At 42.6% G+C, this 21343-nt stretch overlaps 1 protein-coding gene across 2 annotated transcripts in view; it reads left to right on the forward strand.

The window, feature by feature from the left end:
• The window catches only part of DPP6 (dipeptidyl peptidase like 6), a 560172-nt gene that overhangs the window by 48722 nt on the left and 490107 nt on the right, over positions 1-21343 (forward strand). The window contains exon 1 of one of the 2 annotated variants that reach the window (XM_051611183.1): positions 5946-6151. The exons of the other annotated variant lie outside the window; for it this stretch is intronic. Within the exon in view, the coding sequence (XP_051467143.1) occupies positions 6101-6151 (51 nt within the window). The 5' untranslated portion in view covers positions 5946-6100. Of the gene's footprint in view, positions 1-5945; positions 6152-21343 lie in introns of those variants that run through there. 2 annotated transcript variants of the gene reach the window in all.

A 21343-nucleotide genomic window follows, 5' to 3' on the forward strand; every position in this document is an offset into this window, starting at 1 on the left:
TGAATCTAATAAATAACCATGTTTTCTAAGAACTAAATGTCAGAGCACACATATGGGCATTTGGTGCTTAAGTAGTGTCAGGAGAAATCAGATGTGTTGGGCTCCTCCCAGTTTTCCCCAGGATGGAGTGGGTACGTGACAAATAAACTGTCCAATTAGACCTTTGGGAAAAACACATCCCTATTGGTGGAAGAGGAACACATCAGTAAGTCTTTTCTCAAAGGCAACAGTTTTCAACTATGCTGTTGCAAATTCCCTCAGCACTTGAGGTTGCTTAGTCCTGAGTCTCACTGGGAGGGATGAGAAGTGACTGGCCATGCTTGCAAAGAAAGAAGATGGAGAACACGGGGAGAGGAGGAGAATGTCACCATGTGGTGACAATGTTGGCAGTAACCCACAAAAATTCAAGTAAGGGTTAAAAAAAATAATAAAAATTAATGGTCCAAAGACAAATAATTCTAAATTTCAGTAATTTTGTTCTTTTTCCCTCAGAATACCTGAGATAATATAATTTCCTTTCTTTTCAGATTCATCTCTCCCATTTGGGTTAACAAAAATGGTTTAAGTACTCTCAAGCTGTAAGAACTAACAAGTATTAACTTCTTAACAGCAGCTGCTCTGTCATTATTCTAACTTCTTGAAGGATTAGGGATCCTCAGAAGTAATTATTAAATGTATTTAACAGTGTATTTACTTTATCTGACTCTCCAATGTCTGTGCTTTACTAGGATCAATCACTGCAGTTGTAAATACGTGGTCAAAGTTCTAGCACAGCATGAAGGAAGATTTTTCAGAATAGACATGTAACATGGCTTGAATAACAAAAATTCTCAAAAATTGGCCCACTTAGGAAGAAAAAACTTTGCTTGCTGCAACTCTCTTTCTGTGTTGTACTACTAAATACCATTATGGAATACGTTTACAGCCTGAATGTTCCTCTGATCTCAAGCATTTGGGTTGGGTTCCTCCTCAGTGTTTCTATTGAAAAGCACTAGCTTTCCTGCTTGCTTGACAGAAGATACACATCAGACTGCTTTGATGCTCAGTTCAATCTGCTGGCCCAGTGAAGGGAAGAAGACATGGGTCTCATGATGAAATACTGTGCTGTGGGACTGGGTCTGATGGGGTGTAAGGGATAGGGAGAATTCAAGGGGCATGTACAGTATGACTTGGCCTAATCATAGGGAGCATAGCCTTGAAATTAGGCTGGAGAAAAGCCTGGCTGGAGAGAAGCCTGAGCACAGGCTTGTACGATAAGACTAGCAGGAAGAAGATGGAACCATCGCAGTAGGGTCTGACTGAGAAGAAAAAGCCATTTATTATATTTTGAAAACATGACTCCTTTTATTGGGGAGAATAAAAAGTAACCTTAAATTAAGAAGAGGATGTGAAATCCTGATACTCTTAGAACTGATTTTTAGTACAACAGCTGTTGTATTTGTCTGTGGTCTTATATCCTTAAAATATTTTCATTTTAAAATACTGAATAAATAAAAGTCTGTGCTGTGCAGCCAGCTAATACTGTGTGAAATTAATTCTTTCCTTCTATTCAGAAGGACTGTTTCCAGGCTTTTTTGGCTAGTGAAGAGAGCCAGCATCAAATGCATTGAATGGGTTTTATTTGATAAAATAAATTCCCCCACTCTCTTATCATCATAGCTTAAAATAAAGTATTGTGAATAGGATGTAAGCATTGTAGCCTGTGTTCCTTTTCAGATAAAGAAAGTCAGCCTCGGAGTACTGAAACCCACAAAGAATAGAATATAAGGCTTTTTTTTTGCTTTTATTTTTGCCTTTTTTTTTTTCATGTATCTCAGTCTGTGATGGATGTCAGAAAAGCACATTCCTCCAGTATAAAAATGCTGGTGGATGAAGATGCCACGTTGGTTTCGTCAGAGGACCCGAGATACAGAGAGTATCTTTAGATCAGATATAGAATGAAGCCTGTCTGAGTTCCCAAGGTTTTCCTCCTGATAGGTACAAATGGACAGATTGCCAAAAAAACCCAACCAACAAACAACCCTTATACAGGGGTTTCACTTAAGTTCTTGCTGTTAAGATGCAGCTGAGTCAGGGCTGAACTTTCCTGAGTTTGTATCAAAAGTAACACTACTGAGAAAGGAGGTGCACTGGGCCAAAATCAGTTAATGCAAAAGTAATAAATGTTGACAAATTTCCTCTGATAAAATGCTTGACATGATGAGGAAACATTTTCATATTGAGATTACCTGGATCAGACCTTTGTCCTTAAATTCAGAATAGCCACCAGCAAGCTTTTTAGCTGCTTAAATCCTATTACCTCCTTGGGTCCCAGGGTGATTTGCTATTCTTCCACATCATTCAAGAGAAAGTAAAAAATGTTGCCTACAAAAATGTGGAAGAAGTTTCATATCATCTTTCTGCACTCACCTTTTCACTTCCTAATAATAACAATGTTGATTCCTTGTTCTCTGAGATTATTTGTTGCAGCTCTAGTGACTTTGCATTAAAAAGACATGGAGAACATCCATCAAGAAGAGAAGCTCAACAGTTACTTGAATGCTAGATGAAAAGGAGTCCAGTGAGGCTAATGTACTTGAGGAAGTAATTTGGCAATATCACTTGTAGTTGTTTTAAATGTCCCAAAGCTGAAGGACAGTTTCATTGACCATTTGTAGTGAAATCACCTGGCCACAGCTTAGGGTAGAAATCTGCAGCACCACGTAGTTTCACACTTCAAGAACCGAGAGCAAGTCTTAGCTCTTCCATCAGACAGATGAAAGTGGTTCAGACATGAAAAATGTCAGCTGAAGACATGATTGGCAGGACCCAAAGTCTTTGGTAAAGTGAGGGAGGCAGTTTTGGAATCACAGGAAGTGTCACAACAGTCATTTAATAAAGAAATATTTTTGTCTGTAACAGAAAAGGTCACTCAGTTTGGAATGTTGTGATCTAATGGGTAATTTAGACTGCAAGGGACCTCAGGAGGCCTCTAGCCCAACCTCCTGGTCAGAGTAGGGTGAGCCCTAAGATCAGGTCAGGTTGCTCAGGGCTTTATCCAGTTGGCTTTTGGAAACCTCCAAGGGTGGACTCTGGTCATAACACTTTCAGATATAAACCATTCACTACCTCTCTTCTCAAAGTGTCAAATAAGTAAAAAAACAAAACCAAAAACAAACCCCAAAACCCCCCACTAAAAGCAGCAAATAAAGAATTTCTCATAATGGGATTTTTTTGCCCCAACATAACCAATGCCATAATTTTGCACAGCATTGCAAAACACTCTCTTATTTCTCTTGAAATCTCTGGATTATGATGATAGGGGCACAGTTCATGGCAGAAGTGTAAACACATTAATGTACAAGTGCTGCCCCAATTGACCCTGGTTGATGGTTAATAAAAAAAAACAAGACAACAACTGGATCAAACTAAGCATTTTGCCAGTAGTCTCAGCTTTAAACAACTCTGCTTTAATCAAGGCAGTTGATACAGTTATGCCAATAAAAATAAGCAGACAAATGCAGTAATTGCATTATGACAAAGCTGAGGGGAAAATATCCAAAACACCACTATTGCCAGAGTTCAATATACAGTAAGTAACTCTACTGGTGTATGAAGTAATGCAGGAGGCAAATGGGACTACTAACTGTGAAGTAGATAACAAGTATTTTGTGTTCATACATAATTGAAACACCTGAGGGTAAAATACTGAGATGCAAAAGGAATTGCCTGATAAAACATCAGAACTGAAGTAAAGAAAGCAAGAGACACAGGTTTGATGAACATAATGAATACTTTGTGCTCAAAGATGCACCATGTATGAGGTGTAAGCAGTTCCCAAATAAAGACATGGAATCAAGATCTACAAGTGACGGGAGGGCCATGAATGTGATCCAAGGGCTGGAGCAGCTCTGCTCTGGAGACAGGCTGAGGGAGTTAGAGCTGTTCAGCCTGGAGAAGAGAAGGCTGCAGGGAGACCTTAGAGCACCTTCCAGTGCCTGAAGGGGCTACAGAAAAGCTGAGAGGTTATGAATGCTCCCTCGCTGGAAGTGTTCAAGACCAGGTTGGATGGGGCTCTGAGCAACCTCGTCTAGTGGGAGGTGTCCCTGCCCAGTCAGGGAAGGTGGAACTAGATGATCTTTAAGGTCCCTTCCAACTCAAACCACTCTATGATTCCGTTATTTTTCTAGATCAAAACTCCCAGAGGTGATGCTCAGGGGCACAAGCATTGTCTGCTGTTGGTATTTTCCACAGGTGTCCTGAGTCACTTCCCCATTAGCAGTGTTTTCAAGATATATGCTTAATGTCTTAGGTGAGAGATTTTATATTTCATTATCTTGCAACAGCTGGGTGGCTTAAGGAAAAAGTGTAAGCAACTATGGGATTGCACATATTGTTTCCTATTTCTAATGATCAAGCCATTGCCTATGAAATTAAGGTGCCACAAGCTGTGAAAGACCAGAGTTCAGGGTGCTCCAGGTGGGCTTAACAAAAGGACCCATGAAGAGTCTGCAGTTCCTCCACTTAGAAAAATGAGAGGAGAGGTTCTGCTCTAGCCATTAGTGTCGTTATACCTTAAATGAGAAGTTCTGCTTCCTCTTGGTTTCCCTTTTCAGTTGTTAAGCAAATCACTTTCTGAGAGTGGCTTCTCTCCTTTTGAGTGGGCAAGATCTCAAGCAACCCTGCTCATGCCAAATGAAATTAGTGGGCACCTAACTCTCCTGGAGATGGCTGTAATTACTTCTGGTGAACCAGGGACAAACAAAAGACACAGCTCTTTGGAAGGATTTATTTATTTATTTATTTATTCCACGAATGCAGGCTGAGGTGTAAACCTTGGGGTTGGGTGGCAAGGCTGTGTCCCTGGAAAGCTGCAGCAAGGCAAGGAGTGGCTGTGTTCTCGCAAGGACAGCAGGAGAGGATCATCATCTTCCAGCAGCTGCTCCAGCCACCTGTGGGGCAGCTCAGCTGGGGGACTGGAGCTCACAGGGATGGAAAACCTCACAGAGAAAGCGTGGACACGGCTAGAACGGAGCAAAGGGCACGGCCAGGGCTCAGCCGCAGGGACAGGCGGGTTGTGCTCCTGCCTTTGCGTTTCCCCGTGGCGGGGCCGAGCTCCGGCATCCACCTGCCCGTTCCTGCCGTGTGTGTGTGTGGGGGGGGGGCTTCACCTGCATCCCAAATCCTGGCACTGGGCAGGTCCCTGGGAGCGCCCCCTCCCCCCGCATCCTGCGGGCAAAGGGGGGACCGGCAGTGTTGGGGCACAAGCGGGACGGGGGGCTGCGGAAAGGGAAGCCGGGGGGGGTGCGGGCAGGGGGCTGCGGGCAGGGGGGCGGCGGGGCGCAGCCATGGCAACGCGGCGTGCGTCCCCCGCTCCCCCGCTGCAGCCTGATTCCTATTCCCCACCCTCCCTGCACCAGCCCTGGCCTGGCTGGGGCCGCGCCGGCTGTAGCCGATGAACAGTTAACGCCGGGAGGGGCGGCTCCTCTCCCCCCTCCCTCCGGCTCCTGTTTGTAAAAAGCGTGTGCAGCCCCCCCAAAGAGAGAGAGCAGCGAGCCGGGCATAACCAGGGGAGGGGGTGGTCGCCCTTCTTACCCTTTCCAGCTCCCTCTCTGTTTTTTTTTTTTTTTTCCTGCAACTGGTCCCTTGGGGTGGTCCTCGGCTCGGCGGGACCGCGCGGGCCCGGGGCGGCGGCCGGGCATGGCCGGGGCGGGGGGCGTGTGTGTGTGCGGCTCCCTCCTGCCCACCCCACCGCGCTGGCTCCCGCAGGGCAGGAGCTGAGTCTGGGTGGTGATTGAGACCGACTGCCCCCCTCCCCCGCCCCGCCGCTCCTGCCTTCCCTCCCTTTTGACAGGGGCTGTTTCATTTTTTTGATATTTTTTTTAAAATATATATATTTTTTTTTTTGGGGGGGGGAGAATTTTGCGAACAAAAGGAAAATATCAATTGAAAGGGTGGGGAAGGGGTAAAAAGGAAACTAGGCGCCCTCCCCCATCTGCTGCTCGTAGTCCCCCCATCCCCTCCACGCCAAAAAGAGCCATCGCAAGTGCTCGCCAGTTCTTCACTAAAGTGATCCAGCCGCTGGATTAAGCAACTCTCGGAGAGCACACACACCGCAGAAATGAAGGAGAAGGCGATGTTTCAAACCGCTAAAATGCAAGGGAACATGATGGTAAGTGGCTACTGCTGGCGCCTGCGGTGACTGCAAGTGTCGGGGCTCCCCGGACCCCGCGGGCTGCGCGCACGGCCGGTGCGGAGCCCCCACTGCGGGGCTGGGCTCTCCGGGGAGCGGGGCGAGGCTGCACCTTTGCTTAGCGTCCGTCCCCCCTTCCTGAGGAGGGTCGGTGGAGGTGCGGGGGCTGCTGGGGCGTCCCCCTGGCTGCGGGGAGCTGGGGCGGGCGGGGGGTGCCGGGGGGTTTCGGGGCTGCGCTCCCGGTTCGCTCCGGGCACCGCGCTCCGGCGCGGCCAACTTCGCCAAGTTGATGATCACGGTGTGTGTGAGCTGGAGGGGCTGTGGGGGTTACTTTGCCTTTCCTCCGGTATTACTTGTGGAAACATTTGTCTTGATGCCGTTTTAAAAAAAAAAAAAAAAAAAAAAAAAAATCTACTCGGGATGCCTTTGAAATCAGCTCCCCCCTCCCTTAAGGGGGGGGAAGGAAAAAAAAAAAAAGCAGCTGCTCTCCCGGAAGAAGTGCGGGTTGCCATCTTGTGCTGATGGAAAGATATTTGTGTGTTTTGCCTGCTGGTTTGACCCGGGGGGTGCCCGGCGCCCCACATGCGGGGGGTGCTGGGAGTGGCGGGGGGCACCGGAGGGTGGGAACCGTGATGGCTTCAGGGCACTTTGTTTCAAACCCAACTTATTTCACATCACCTGCAGCTTGTTAAGGGGACCTGTTGGTCTTCTGTCCCCTCCCTCTTCTCAAGCACTCGTCTCTGTGTTTTGCCTCCCCTGGGAGGGGAGATGCCGATATTTGAATACAAAAGGTAGCGTGCGTTTCTCTCGTGTTGGTGTGTTCAAGAAGCTGCTAAAGTATTCTCCATCCTTCAGTTCCGTTGCTAAAATGCTTTGCTGGCTTCTTAAGGAAGTGCCTCCTTTTCCAACTCCAATAATACTGCTTCTTTTCCAGCAGTAGTTTTTTCGAGGAAGGTGCAGTGCTATGTGACCTGTGAATTCAACTAAGGGAACTGAACAGGAACTTCTGCAAACATTTTTCCAGGAGAGCTGCACAGCCTGTGTGACTGCATTTTACTCCTTTCGTTGTGGCTTTTAAATGCCTGGGAAATAATCTGGTGCTGGAACTTTTTTTTTAACATGGGGAAATTTAGATTATTTGCTTTAGCTACTGATCCTAGAGGTCATTGTAGTCTTTGCTGAGGGTGTTCTCTATCAGGAGGCAAAAATAATTAACCACCTGAGATGACATTGTTTGAGTAAAGTACAGGATTAACCTAATTTACAAACACAATGTCACAGAATTAATAAAAACCTCGTGCACATTTTCATACTGGTCTCTGGAGTCAGGAGTGATGAGTGGGCAGGGATTCCCCCACTGCCACTCAGCAAAGATCTTCTGCTGGGGTTTTTGGCTCGCAGGTCCGAGCGTGGCAAAATGGATCCGCATATCCACACCTCTGTGAGATGAGCAAAGGCTGGAGAGATCGATCTGCACGCTGAGCTGTGTAGCAGGGGCTGTCCACAATTCCTATCCTTTTGCCAGACACAGTGCTTTTTTGCCTCTGATTCAAATGGGAGCAGGATCTGGCCCCTCAGGCAGCTAAGTCACAGTTATTTCTTACTGTCACTCGGGGCAATCTCCCTGTACCCAAATGGAAGGTTCTCTTTTGAAAAAATTATTTTCAGACACTGTCAATGAAATTTGAAGACAAGGAAGCTGCTACACTTAACACAGATGCTTTCTTTAATTAATGCCTGCATTTTTGTGGGCCACCTAAACCACACGCAGCTGGTTTCTGTGTTAATCTGGTCTGTGGTTGCAATTGGATCTGCAGTTTATTTAAGCAAGAATTAAATTTAAATGAATATTTGAGCTTTCAGATATTTGGACAGAGTTTGTATTTCTTCAAGATAATAATTAGTGGACCTAATCTTGAAGCGTCGAATATGCTGTTGATGGGAGTTCTAGCAAGTTTAAAACTTCCTTTACCCGTTTCCTTAAGTTGTTTTACATTTTTTAAAAATAGTATTTTTACTTATCTCTTTCTTGTAACAAAAATTAGAATCCTGAAGTAGTCATGTCAAAACCTAATGCTGTGAGTGTCCTCTCTCACATACCTGTCAGTCACTGGGAATAAGGGGTTGGGTGTGTGTGGAGCCCCAGGAGGTGCATTACAGTGTGCTCTGCATTAATTCTCTAGCAGTATTTTAAAGGTAATTGAAAATTCAAAGCCCACTATAATTTTCCTTTTTGTTTTCTGGCAGTTTTGCTTTTGCTTAGAATCTTGACTAGCTTCTAACTAGGTATTGATTTTCTTCCCTTTAAAAAAATCTTTCTTAAATTGAGCTATTTCATTCTTAAAATGATGTGACAGCAAGTGATAATCTTGGCATGCTGGTCCTTGGCCATGCGGCAGGTGCTTTTTAAGTGCAGTGATAGCTCATGGAGTCACCACACCTGTGATTTGTTTATTACCTAATTAGACCAGCAAAACCAAAGCCATTCTTGTGACACTGAGATAAACGTTTTTATCCCTGTGACAGTATTTCACCAGGGCTTTGTTTTGGCGTTTTTAAACAACATTTACCTGGAAAGAAGCCTGTTTTTATTCTCCTGCACTATTTCCCATTCATCATTTGAGCCAGGGGAATGGAACTTAGAGAAGTAGCTCAAGCTTTTGCAGTGGGATTTCTCTTAATTCTACATAAATGTTGTAGGGAGTAATTAATATGTAGTGCCTACTTCTAGTAACAACTGACATAACCCATGAGTTTTCCGCAGTCTTTTTCAAATTAATATGCAACATTGAGGTGTGGAGATAAATGTTTATCACTTTTGGAGATAAATTTAATTCAGTTACATTTGATCCTAACCTTAGGTGCAACAATTGAATTTATTTCATTAAGTTATTCCTACCTTTTCCCTTGCACATTCAGTTGTCAGGTCAAGGACAATAATACAAACTATGCTTGTCTTCTTCTGTTCTTGCCTGAGTCTTGGGTGCATTAGAAAGGGTGTGGTTAGTAGGTCAAGAGAGGTTCTCCTACCTCTTTATTCTGCATTGGTGAGGCCGCATCTGGAGTATTGTGTCCAGTTCTGGGCCCCTCAGTTCAAGAAGGACAGGGATCTGCTTGAGAGAGTCCAGCGCAGAGCTACAAAGATGATTAAGGGAGTAGAACATCTCCCTTATGAGGAGAGGCTGAGGGAGCTGGGTCTCTTTAGCTTGGAGAAAAGGAGACTGAGGAGTGACCTCATCAATGTTTACAAATACGTAAAGGGTGAGTGTCAGGGAGATGGAGTTAGGCTTTTCTCAGTGATGACCAGTGATAGGACAAGGGGTAATGGGTGGAAATTGGAGCATAGGAGGTTCAAGGTGAATATGCGAAAAAATTTTTTTACTGTGAGAGTGACAGAGCACTGGAACAGGCTGCCCAGGGAGGTTGTGGAGTCTCCTTCACTGGAGTCATTCAAAACCCACCTGGATGCGTTCTTGTGTGATGTGCTCTAGGTGACCCTGCTCTAGCAGGGGGGGTTGGACTAGATGATCTTTGAGGTCCCTTCCAACCCCTAAGATTCTATGATTCTATGATTCCCAAGGACTGATCTATCATGTGAAGGCTCTTCTTTTTGATCCATAAAAAAAAAAAAGCTGTTTAAAAAAGGACCTTTACAGCATTGCCAGATTGTTTTCTTATGTACACCCATACAAATCCTGAGAATCCAATTTGGTAGAGACAAAGGTGCAGTAAAGACAAAAAGGAGCTACGACCTTTGGGTATAGACAATTAGGTGAGTAGAAACAATGGGCTTAGTGAGAGTGCCTAGGAGTATTGAAGGCAAAATGTAATGTGCTGTATGTGGGCATGCTGTTATTTTGGCACATTTAGTTGTCAGTGAAAAGAACACTGTGCTTAGCTGGCTGTTAGAAGGATGTTGCTGTGAAACTTGTTCTGAATTTCAGTCTAGCCAGCAGCTGCTCTAATGTTTGGAAATTACCAAGATAAACTGTGATGGATGGGTCTCTTTTCTGCTTTACCCTGCTGAATAATTTATCAGTGGGGCAAAAGAGGTTCTGGTTCACTGAGAGGACTTGTAGAGGAGTCTGGAGATTTAGATATTTTTGACCATTTAAATCTCAAATCTGGTAGCTGCAGTTTGGATGTATAGATAAGAGTAGTGGCAAGTCCTATCCCTTAGGAAGTCAGCTGGCACCTATGAGGCCTTGGAGACCTCAAGGGTGCAAATGTCTTAAGCTACTCTGTCCTCCTTGGAGTGCTTCTCAGTTTCCTGGAGACACACTAGTGCAGACAAATAGAAAATCCCACTTTGCTCTTGTCCATTTTGTGTTTCTGGTGCCTCTCGTGAGCAAAAAATTAATATTAAAAACATAAATAAAAGATACTGAAGTTCCACTGTAATTTCCCTTATCTGCTGTATTTTACCTGCAGGTTTATTGCTTGCAGTGATCAATCACATTGCACTGAAACATGGTGTAATGCTTCTCAGCCAAGAATGCAGCTGTCCTACCATGAGGTAAAGAAGCTGCATAGAGATTAATGTTTCTTCAAACTCCTATACTGAAGTAGGTGGTGGAGTTTCTGATCCAGTGCAGACTCCTTGCTACTTTATCCTTCCCTCTATCTCAGATTGCACTTGACTTAGAAGCCAAATGCAGATTTTGTGTGCTATTCACTAGCTGTTTACTACCTCAGCTGAAACATAGGGGCCTCCAGAGCTGAAAACAGAAGAGCTATGGCAGTGTAGCAAGATGCTCCATCTCTCAATATTTACATCTCATCTGCCATCTTGCCCTGTTTGGGACAGGTGGCCATTCCCAGATGAGCTATCAGGAGTCCAGCAGAAGTTTAAAAGCAGAAATTCAGTTATTGAACTACAGCAAGAATTGTAGCAGCAGATTGTTGGTCTGCTGCTGCTCCTTAGTGAGAAGCAGGATGTTTTTTAAGGAGAGTATCTGCAGTCCAGAGTGCACAATCCATAGGAGGTACTGAAATTGCTGTGTTGTGGCCCAGTGAAGAAGCTGTAAGATGTGCTGGGTCTGTTCTAATGTCTTGATGCTAGGGATGGAATTACAAGTCTTTGCAAATTTAAGACTGGATGCCAGAGTGCTCCACAAGGAAATATCCAGCAGGATTTGAGCTTATCCACTTAATGTAGGGTCTCTTTGAATACATCCTTAACTAGGGGATAGAAATGCAGTCTGCTCACGGTGTATTGGAAGATGGTTAGGGATCTACCAAAGTTGCAAGTCCCATGAGAAATCATTGAATCATAAAATCACAGAATCGTCAAGGTTGGAAAAGACCTTCAAGATCATCAAGTCCAACCACCCACCTTGCAACCTCTAACCACTAAACCATCTTATGAAACACCAAGTCTATCCCTGGGGCCAGGGTGTCTCAGAATACTTTGGCAGTCCTGTGAAGTTGTCCACATTGCTAGCTTACTGTTTAGCAATGTGAAAAAGAAAGGGGGGCTTGTGTCCTAACTTTAATTTTCATAATTAGGAAGGTTCAAAATCTTGACTCTAGTGGTGGTTCTCCCACCTGCATCGCCCTCTTCAGTATTATGCAGCAGCTCCTCTGCTTCCTCCTGCTTGCAAGGAAAAAGAAACACACTTGTGTTCGTTTCTGTGCCCCTCCTCTGAGTAGGAAAGAGAGTGTATCTCCTCCCCTCTCTTACTGAATCTCTTCACTGGTTTCTCAAACAGTATGAAAGAAGAAATTGAAGGGACTGTTATGATTTTACTGCTACCTGCTCAGGTGTTGTTCAGTAGAGCCATGAGCAGCACCAGAGCCAGAGAGCTCTCTGTCTGTGCAGTCAGGAAGACAGCATTGCAGTTATCTCTATTTGAGAGATTACTTTTGTTTATTAATGGAATCTGGATTTGTGTTCTCTTTCTAAAGGTAAGTACCTAAATTGTGTATTTGGGAGATACTGATGGCCTGGAGGAGGAGAGTTTCCTTCCCTGCACTGTGGAATGAGTCTTTCAGCTGCTGGATGTTTCCTTGCATGTTCACAGCACATTCCCTAGTACTGTATCTTGGAGGCTGCATTTCTTGGCAGAGCTTTGCACCCACCTAGTTTTGGTCTAACTGGCTATATAAAGGGGAAGACAATAGAGAAACATGCTTAAGAACACCTCTGGTGGGTACAAAACCTCTAGTTAGAACACACTCTTCAAGGTAGCTGACAAAGGCAGAGCAAGATTCAAAGCTGGAAGTTGGAGTCAGAGCATTTCAGACCAGAAGATAAAGTGTCCACTTTTTTATAGTGATGGTGATGAGCTACTAGAGCAGTATCTGTGGGAGTGCAGTAGTTTCTCTGGCTCTTGAAGTTCTTAATTAGAACAAAATGGGGATAGGATTCCTCTGTCTAAACATTGGTTTCTTCAGTGTAGACAGCTACATCTAAGTTAATCAGCGTGGGCTCCCTTTATAATTTAGTTAGTGGAGCCTGGGGCATGATTCATCCTGTCTTCATGTAGATGAGTAAAATGGGCCAGAGGACCTGCACTCTTAAATGCCAGTTTCTTTCCAGTAACTTAAGGAAATATGGGGTACTTGCTGAACCATAAACATATACCCTGCAGAGATCAGAGTCGTGAATTTGTTGCTTAAACATATTCATAGATATTCCAGAGCATCTCATATGACACTAAACACCTCATTAGACCTCTGCCATTATGGGAGACAAGTCCTGCTCTGCACATCTATCCAGGGTTTGTCTATCACATCTGCAGCAAGGTATGGGGACACACAAGCTGCATGTTTGGACCCTTATTCTTTCCAGGTCCCAGTGTGCTTGTGCAGAAGCCCATTGAGTCTCCCTGCGCCACAGTCCAGCTGTAGCTCCAGGGTAGCTGCATCTCAACCAGATGTCGTCTTGGGGCAGAAATCACTCGGTTTGTGGTTTCCATGTATACAGAACTGCCCTAGAACATAATGCACCTCTGGCTTCAAAATGACTGAATCCAGGAAGTTAAATGTCATCACAAATGCAATGCATGCATTTATTCTTCTAGATCTGTGTGTTTGCATGTGTGTTGTCTGTATCTTATTGTACTAGACAGCGACTCATGTGAGATTAATAAGCAAAGCCCGTTTATTAAATTGTTTTATGTACTGTAAATCTTGGGTAATCCACTAATGCATAATGCTGCCACTTAGGAAGCTTGGCGTTCCTTCCTAGTGGAGCATCACATTTAGCGGGTTCCTGTAGTGTTCACTTTAAAAAGGCTACAGCTGAGAATAACATTTTAAAAATAAATCTAATTTACAGAATAAATCTAAACCATTAGAGCCCAAATGCTCACAATATGTTGATAACTCGTGTCCCAGCTGTAGCATGCTTCATCTCTAGATGCTGTGGATTTTTACCCTTTCAAGGACATTGTAGTAAGTCAAGAAGGCATTGATAGCATGTCCTAGTTGCCCTTGAAGTTGACTATCTAGTTTATAATTTTGACCAGGAGGGAGAGTGGTACCATCCGGCACTGGATGGTAAGCAGAGTGGTCAGTGCTGTGAAAAATCCCTAGGAAGTTACAGGGAATACTGGCCAGAAGATTTTGTCAACTCAGGCATGTGTAGAGACAGTTAGACTTGGCATGAATTCCAGTCACGTTAGATGGCCTAATTCTGTAGTCATTATTCAGCACTTACTCAAGCAAAACTTTTGCTGAACTTAATGGGTTTACTACTCCTGGCGAAATGAGTAAGAAACTTGTCTGAGGCTCAGGTGCCTTCAGACCTGAGTCTCAATACAAAACCCCACCATGTGTGTGTCAGTAAGAATTTTCAGTATTTTTTTAAAGGTAGCAAACAGTGAAGTGTACTGGAGTGGACAAAACAAAGGTGAAGGGCTGAGTGAGAAAACAAGCAGAAGAAAACCAGAGTGAGATGATTATACCAGAGGATGCTGCAGGTTAAGAAAAGGACTCTGGAGTTTTTACTTCATCTCATTTTGTATGTTGTTTCCCATGGAGAACCTCATCAGATGTTTTGCAGACCATGCTGCAGGGCCACACTTCTGCTTGTGCTTGTTTTCACTGGTGGTGATAAAGTGGAAAACATGCTGGAAATGTAGTATTTTTATTTGTTTATATTTTGAGACTGAAGTTGTTAAAAACAGGGAGACAAACTGAAATGATAGTGTGGCATGTCTTCTGTAAATACTGAGTAGTTCTGTAGTGTATGATATAACCAGAGTAACCTAGAAATAAGCTTGTAATGCGCTTTTTTTTTTCCTGTGCCTAATTAAAAGGATGTGAACAATAAGCTCATATTAATGCCTTCTCATTTGGCTGTGAGGGAGCTGAAAGTACCTGTTCTGAAGATCTAGTTTGTAAGGCAAATGATTGTAATGCAAAAGTATTACTATTCATGAGCTCTGAGATTGTTGACTCAGTTAAAAAGTGGATCTGTGGTCCACATGAAGTATATGTAAAAAGTTGTGAGTAAAGCAGTAATTCAGAAACTAATGGTAGTTGACCTCAATATCACTAAATCATGATTTCACTATTTGAGAGTTTTTCTTGGGAAAGGGAAAGTCATTCTGTGTTCCCCATTGCTTCTGTGTGCATTCTTCTCTGTGCATTTAATTTCATTTGCATTAACCATGTATATTTACATTTATGATTGTTAAAAACTTTGTTAGGGAAAGTATTATTCATTTGGATTTGTGCATTCCTGTGGAGATCAAAATCTAGAAAAGATTCCAGAAAATTTAAAAGTAAAATCTACTTGTCTCCTTTTATTTTGTTCCAGTATCTTGGATATTACATTTATACCTTGTTTTTTTATAAAGAGAATGTCTCTTGCCATTTTTTTAAATGCAGATTTTAACAGAACTGCTGTCTTGGTAGGGAAAAGAAGCTCTTGGTAATACCTTGGGGTAACAAATAAATAAAACCTGCATGTATGCAATAGCAGTTAAAGCAGAAATCACGTACTCCAGAGGTGTGCTCCTTGTTATGTTCCCTGTTCAGCAGCGTACTTAAGCACCTGTTTAACATTAATGGTAAGCATATGCTTAAATGTTTCTACTGACTTGGGAGTTATGAGGAGTCTGCCTTGACACACAATAGCTGAACAGCCCATTTTCCATCTGTGTGCGAGCCCAGAGCATGGTGCTAGCTGAGCATTTTCCAGGTTAATTAGATTGGCATAACAAGATCCCTAGCGGACTTGGTGCAGTCATCAGCTCTCCTGTGCTCTCCAGCTACCAGGAGCTCAGCTTGGAGTAGTGGATCTTTTGCTAGGAACTGAAACAGAATATTGCACTCTATTTCACCAGTGTGTTCAAATGGAAACAGAATTGAGTGGCTTGTGAGTACACCATAAATACCAATTGGCTCCATATTGCTCACATGAATATGGTGCATCCTTCAAATGTGCACTATCTACCAAGGACTATTTGTTCTATAGAGCTACAAATAATGGCTGTGCTTCCATGAATTATGCATGTATTTGTCCCCAGACCCCACCTGACTGTGATTTGGAGTCTTTAAGACTTGAAGCTGGCTGTTGGTATAAATTGCAGGTATTTTTCATAAAATACGATGCCCTCACAGATTTCTTTACAACATTAGTCAGTCCATCATGCCTGTATCTACAGTTAAAAAAAAAAAATAATAAATTGGAATGAAAAGAATTCTAATTCAGTACAGGGAAAAAAAAAAGAAAAAAGGGGCTTGATGCTTCAAAGTCTTGCAAGAAAATGGAAAATTACATGAAGTCAAAGATAATTTTTCCATCTATTCACTAAAGCAAGTGAAAGGAGATGGAGCCATATGGTAGAAATAAGGGGGTTATTATTTACCAAATGAAGAAGGGTAAATGACCCCACAGTCTGACTAGAAGCCACCTGCCAAGGTGTAAAAACATAGCAGTGAGAATCCTGTTCAGGCTTTTTGATGGATTAAAATGAGGAGAAAATGCACATGCTTTTAGGGAGAGATTAATAGATGAGGAGGAGTATGGTCATTTTAGCTGAATTCAGTGGCACAAAACTTAGCTTTCCAGTATTTTCAGGGAGACACTGCCTTGGCTTCCTCTGAACATTCCCTGTTTTCCCTGTTCATATAGTTCTATCACATTTGAATTTCCAGTGTCCAGAGACTTCTCTAGTATTTACTTTTCACGTTTATGTTTGTTGAGGTATTTTTAACCTAACCTCTTACATTTTTAAGCAGTCATATCCTTGTGAAGCATTGCATATTCACAGTGACATCACAGAAAACATTGAGACAGAGTGGGGTGATCTGCAGGACAGTGACAAATGCCTGTTGTGCCATCCTGAGCTCTCTGCTTCCTGCTGTATCAAAGAAGACACGTTATGACTAGATGCAAAGAAAGGTAGAACAATGAAAAGACCGGAAAGCTTTGGGCAATTTGGGGTATAGGGAAGCTTTCAATCTTCAGTCACAGTTTGGATCTATCCTAAATTGATAGTTATTGATGGTTGCTGACATCCATTGCCTGCTTGCTAATCTCTGTGTGCTGCAGGAGGAGAGCCCCAGCTGCATGAGTAATTGCTGTGAACCAGCTTGCGACCACACTTGCTCAGGCACTCTCTGGGGGTGTCTGATGGATTCCATGTTGCACATCACTTGGCAGGAACCTCCTTGGTCCCCAAGTGGCCTTGTTCTTACTGGAATGGAAATAATTTGTGTGTTTTTTCAGTTTGCAGGGCTGGATTAAGTCCTTCCAAATGATGTTTTTATTCTGTGACATCCAAACCAGTGTGTATTGGATGTGGAAGGCTTGCTGAGTCAAGGATGGAGGGAGTGTCAGGAGGAGATGTGGCCAAAGTGTACACCACCTTTGTGGGGCAGGCTCTAGGGTGGATTGTCTTTGTTAACTGTGCCTTTTGCAGGGAGCTGGCAGCATTGCTTGGAAAGCAGCTTAGGGGTAAATTGACATGTATGAGGTATGGATGCTCAAGTCTTGATTCCTGAAGTGAAATAAAGAGCCAGCTAAATTTTGTAGTCAGGACACGCAGAGTCTCCACTTGTGGGTAGAGTCCCTATGTCAAAGAATGCTGCAGTTGGTGAATTCGAGCACAGGCTCATCAAGACCTTGCAATGCATAGGAAGTGTTGGATTGGAGGGTAGAGAATCTAGTTCCCAGCTGTCTAAAGTAATTACAGTGTAGTGTCTTTCTCGTTGGTGTACATAGGAGAAGTTGTGCCTGAGGCTAATAGAGTCCAGTGGATCACATAAGCTGAGCCCAGTAACAACATTTACTATCTGAAAACTAAATTTAATTATTTCTCTTGTGCTCTGTAAATGTGTCAGGCTGGCACATCTGCTCTGCTAGATTCAGTAACTTGTGCTTCTTTTGGAGACTCTCATAGTAAGCTATTTTTCCTCTCACATGACTAAACAAGTAGAGACTTGTAACAGAAATATTAGGATTGGTATGAATGAAATACAGATGCAAATATATAGACATAGGAAAAAAAACTCCAGAACTAAATAAATGTGAGAAGACTGTCATGTACTGATAATAAAGAAAGCTGTTCCTAGCAATAAAAGCAAGGAATGTGCTGTGTTGTCAAGCCCAGAGGCCTGGGCTCTGATAAAAGTCACAGTACAAGCATCTCTCTAGCACAAGGCCCTGCTTTCTAAGGGCAGTAGAAGGCCACAAGATACTAATGCATCACACACACACTAGCATGATTCCTTTTCCTGTTAGGCCAGCAAGGAACTATGCTGTAGATGAGTATTTTTTTAGATATATTCCATACAAGCAAAGGCAGATAATGAGCTGCAACCTTATTAACACGTATCAATGCCTAAATAGGCAAGATTCTGAAGCAAAGGACCACCCCTTCTCAGCTGGTGGCCCATAAAAGGTATAAAAGACCTGTCAACAAAAGTGTCTTGTAATTGACAGTCAAGAAAACCCCAAGTGTTGCTAAGAGGACTTCATAGTTGATATTCCTTGTCCACTGTGGCACATATAAATTGTCTCTGCCAGACCACCGGAGCACACACGTCTTGGTGCCTGTGAGAGTGTGAGGAAGGAACTTTAAGAGAGAATGAGAGTGAACGGATAAAACCAGCATATTCAGATGTTGTTACTAAATACTATCTTCTTCCATGAGATCTTGCACTGAGGCTTGTTACACTAATACCACATGTACTCAGGACTCATCACAGAATGGTTTAGGTAGGAAGGGACCTCAAAGATCATCTAGTTCCAACCCCCTACATGGGCTCAATGTCTTTCATTCATTGCATGTTAACAGCAAGGACCTGTATGGTGTGGTACACTGCAGCTGATGTGAAAATGAGGGAAGGCCATGTCTCCTGACCTCTCCAGCCATCTGATGGCAACTTTGCCAGTGAAAGATGTGACTGGAAAAGATGGTGGGGGAGGGGGGATGAGAGGCTTTCAGAGTTCGATGGTGGAAGCTTTTTAAGTAGCAAAGCCACATGCGTTTGCAAATGTCTGTTATGCCTACACCATTATCTTTATCAATCAAATCTGTAATTTCATCAAGAAATGAAATCAGGTTTGTTTGAGAAGACCTTTTTTCCAGAAACCTGTATGGACTAACATCAATTATACTCTCATCCTTTGTTCTTTATTGATTCATTTCTTTATCAACTTTACTACTTTTCCATTCTTAGAAGGAGCCTTTCTAAATGGAGACTAGCCAAGCTGTATGATTTCTGTGGGTAAATAAGGTTTGGGGTTTTTTTAAGGCTGGTTGTAAATTCTATAGTCATGTCAGTAAAATTAGCAAGGGTGAGGAAGAGATGCAAGGAGACACTTTGTGATACAAGGTGAGACAAAGCACCATCAGCCAGAAGGTCCATTCAAGATTCTGTGGCATCAGTAAAATGATGAGCGTGTGCATCCATAAGAGGACAGGAGAGCATGAGAGAGTGTAAATTGATGTTAGTAAAGCCCTAAGGCAGTGGTATTGTTTGTTACACCTTTTGTTTGTAAGCAGTAGGAATGTATGCTGGAGGTGTGAGGAGAGTCAAAAATGATATTGATGATTCTGTAGAGAAACAACTTTATGATGAGAAGAAAGACACTAACAATTCTGAGCTATAACAAGGACAGACTGGGGTGAGAAGTAGAAGAATACTGATGCAGTTCTGTGTGCTGGAGTGGAAGCATGTGTTGTGCAGTCTGACTGAAAAGCCTATGCCACATCACTGTGATATGGAGCAACTTAAGACATTGTTAATGCAAATGTGTCTTGCCTTGGGGAGAAAAGCAAATCTGGAGATTTGACTATAAATGAAAGAAAGGACTAACCTATGGTAATGAAATGCAAAGTGTCTGATCAAAATTCAGCATGTTAATCTGAGTAGTAAATCTTTTATATGAATGTGTCACTTGAGCCCCACAGTCTACAAGGTTTTCTTCTTACGGTGTGTCCTGCCTTGATGTCCACTTTGATTGCAGTGTGGTAACATTTCCCTCTTGCCCCTTGGTTTGCCTGCTGGAGCTGCATGGAATGAAATGGCTTTAAAGGTTTCCTGACTACTGGTGACTCCAGGCTGTGTGTGGCACAACTGTGATTTGATGAAATGGAAAGTGTAGGGCCTTTGCATATGATTGAGACAGTGCGGTATTTAACCAGCGGGCATTGCACCTGATCTAGTCATAAAAAAAAGAAATGTAAAACAAAAACTGTATTCAGATGTTGGTAAGGGTAGTGCTGACAGGAGCCCATGCTGAATGCTGGCTGTTGTAGTATTCTCAGCTTAAAAGCTTCATTCAAGCTTTGACATGTGGTATCGTTTCTGAGGAGAAACACTGTCCTGCAGTGAGTACTCTTGGATTGGCATGCAACAAATTTGAATTTGCAGGGAATATGAAACAGATTTCTTGTGTGACCTTGGGCAAATCTGACAATGCTGCCACGCACACGTCAGCTGTGCAGGGCAGCTCTCCCACCTCCCTCTGCGGTTACGGTGCCCTGCATTGAGCTTCTTACTGGTCTTTACATCCATTCCCAATTTGTAAAATAGGAATGATAATTTCTTCTGTTCCATATGTATGTTTTGACTGGTATTTTTAACTTCCATACTATCCATCTGTGGGTTTTTTTGTACATAAACTGTTAGGTTCAAGTACTTGTCCATACTTAACATTATATTAAATGACAGAAACATTATTGTTCTATTCAATATATGGCATTCAGTAGGAGATCATAGGAACATGTAGATCTGTACAATAGTAGTTGAGCTGCACTTGTAGAATAGGTCTATTCTAAATTCTGAGGAAAACTGAGGATAATCTCTTCTATTTTTGTCCATGTTTGTGTCTGACTCAGGGTTTTATTATTAATCTAAGCACTGTTTGTCACAACTTTTTTTACTAGATCAGGCACTACCCTAAGTATTAATAAATTGGTAATATTTCAGGTGATGAGAAAATTTGGACCAGTAGTGGAATCTAAAATTTTCACATCAAATATTTCTTTCTGTATTTGCACCATTAACCTCATATAAGAACATCATGGTTTTGATGGTGCTTTGATTAGAAAAAGAGGACTTTAAAGCACTCCACTGGAGTCTGACATCTGGAAAAAACTTTGAAATGTAATCCTTGATGATTGTTTCCTTTTATGCTATATGTACAATATGTGGAAAATTAATTATTTCCATTTTAATAAAATGAGACATTTTGATTGATGGGAATTGAAATGTTATTTACTTAGAAGTTTCAACAGTCCTTGTTTTCGTCTTGCTTGGCAAGGAAAACAAATACTGAGATTTTTTCTGATAAATGGAGATTTAATTTCCTTCCTCACCTTGCTTTTTGGCACATAATTTTCCATCCATCTACAGTCTATCAATACTGTTAAAAATGTATTGTAAATTGAACTGACTGAAGAAGACATATTTAGACAGAAGCTATTAGTGCTTAATTCATTGTTTGCTTATGCAAGACCACAGTCTTCATGCACAACTGCTTTAATATCCAATGTGGTATTTCAAGCATGAAGTAACTCCTATCAGGGTGTTTGTATAAGTAAAGTGAGCAGTATTGGGTTTAGGAGTGTCTCCAGGATGGAAACATTATATTGAGGGGTATCTTTTTTTCTCTGTCTTCATCAAAGACAGACATCTGCTGTTTGCCATCTGTAAAGGGTGTGTGTAGCTTGCTTTGTCTTGACGTCCTGCTGGATCTGAGATGAT

Source organism: Apus apus, chromosome 2 (genome assembly GCF_020740795.1).
Source record: "Apus apus isolate bApuApu2 chromosome 2, bApuApu2.pri.cur, whole genome shotgun sequence".
NCBI classification, from domain to species: domain Eukaryota; kingdom Metazoa; phylum Chordata; class Aves; order Apodiformes; family Apodidae; genus Apus; species Apus apus.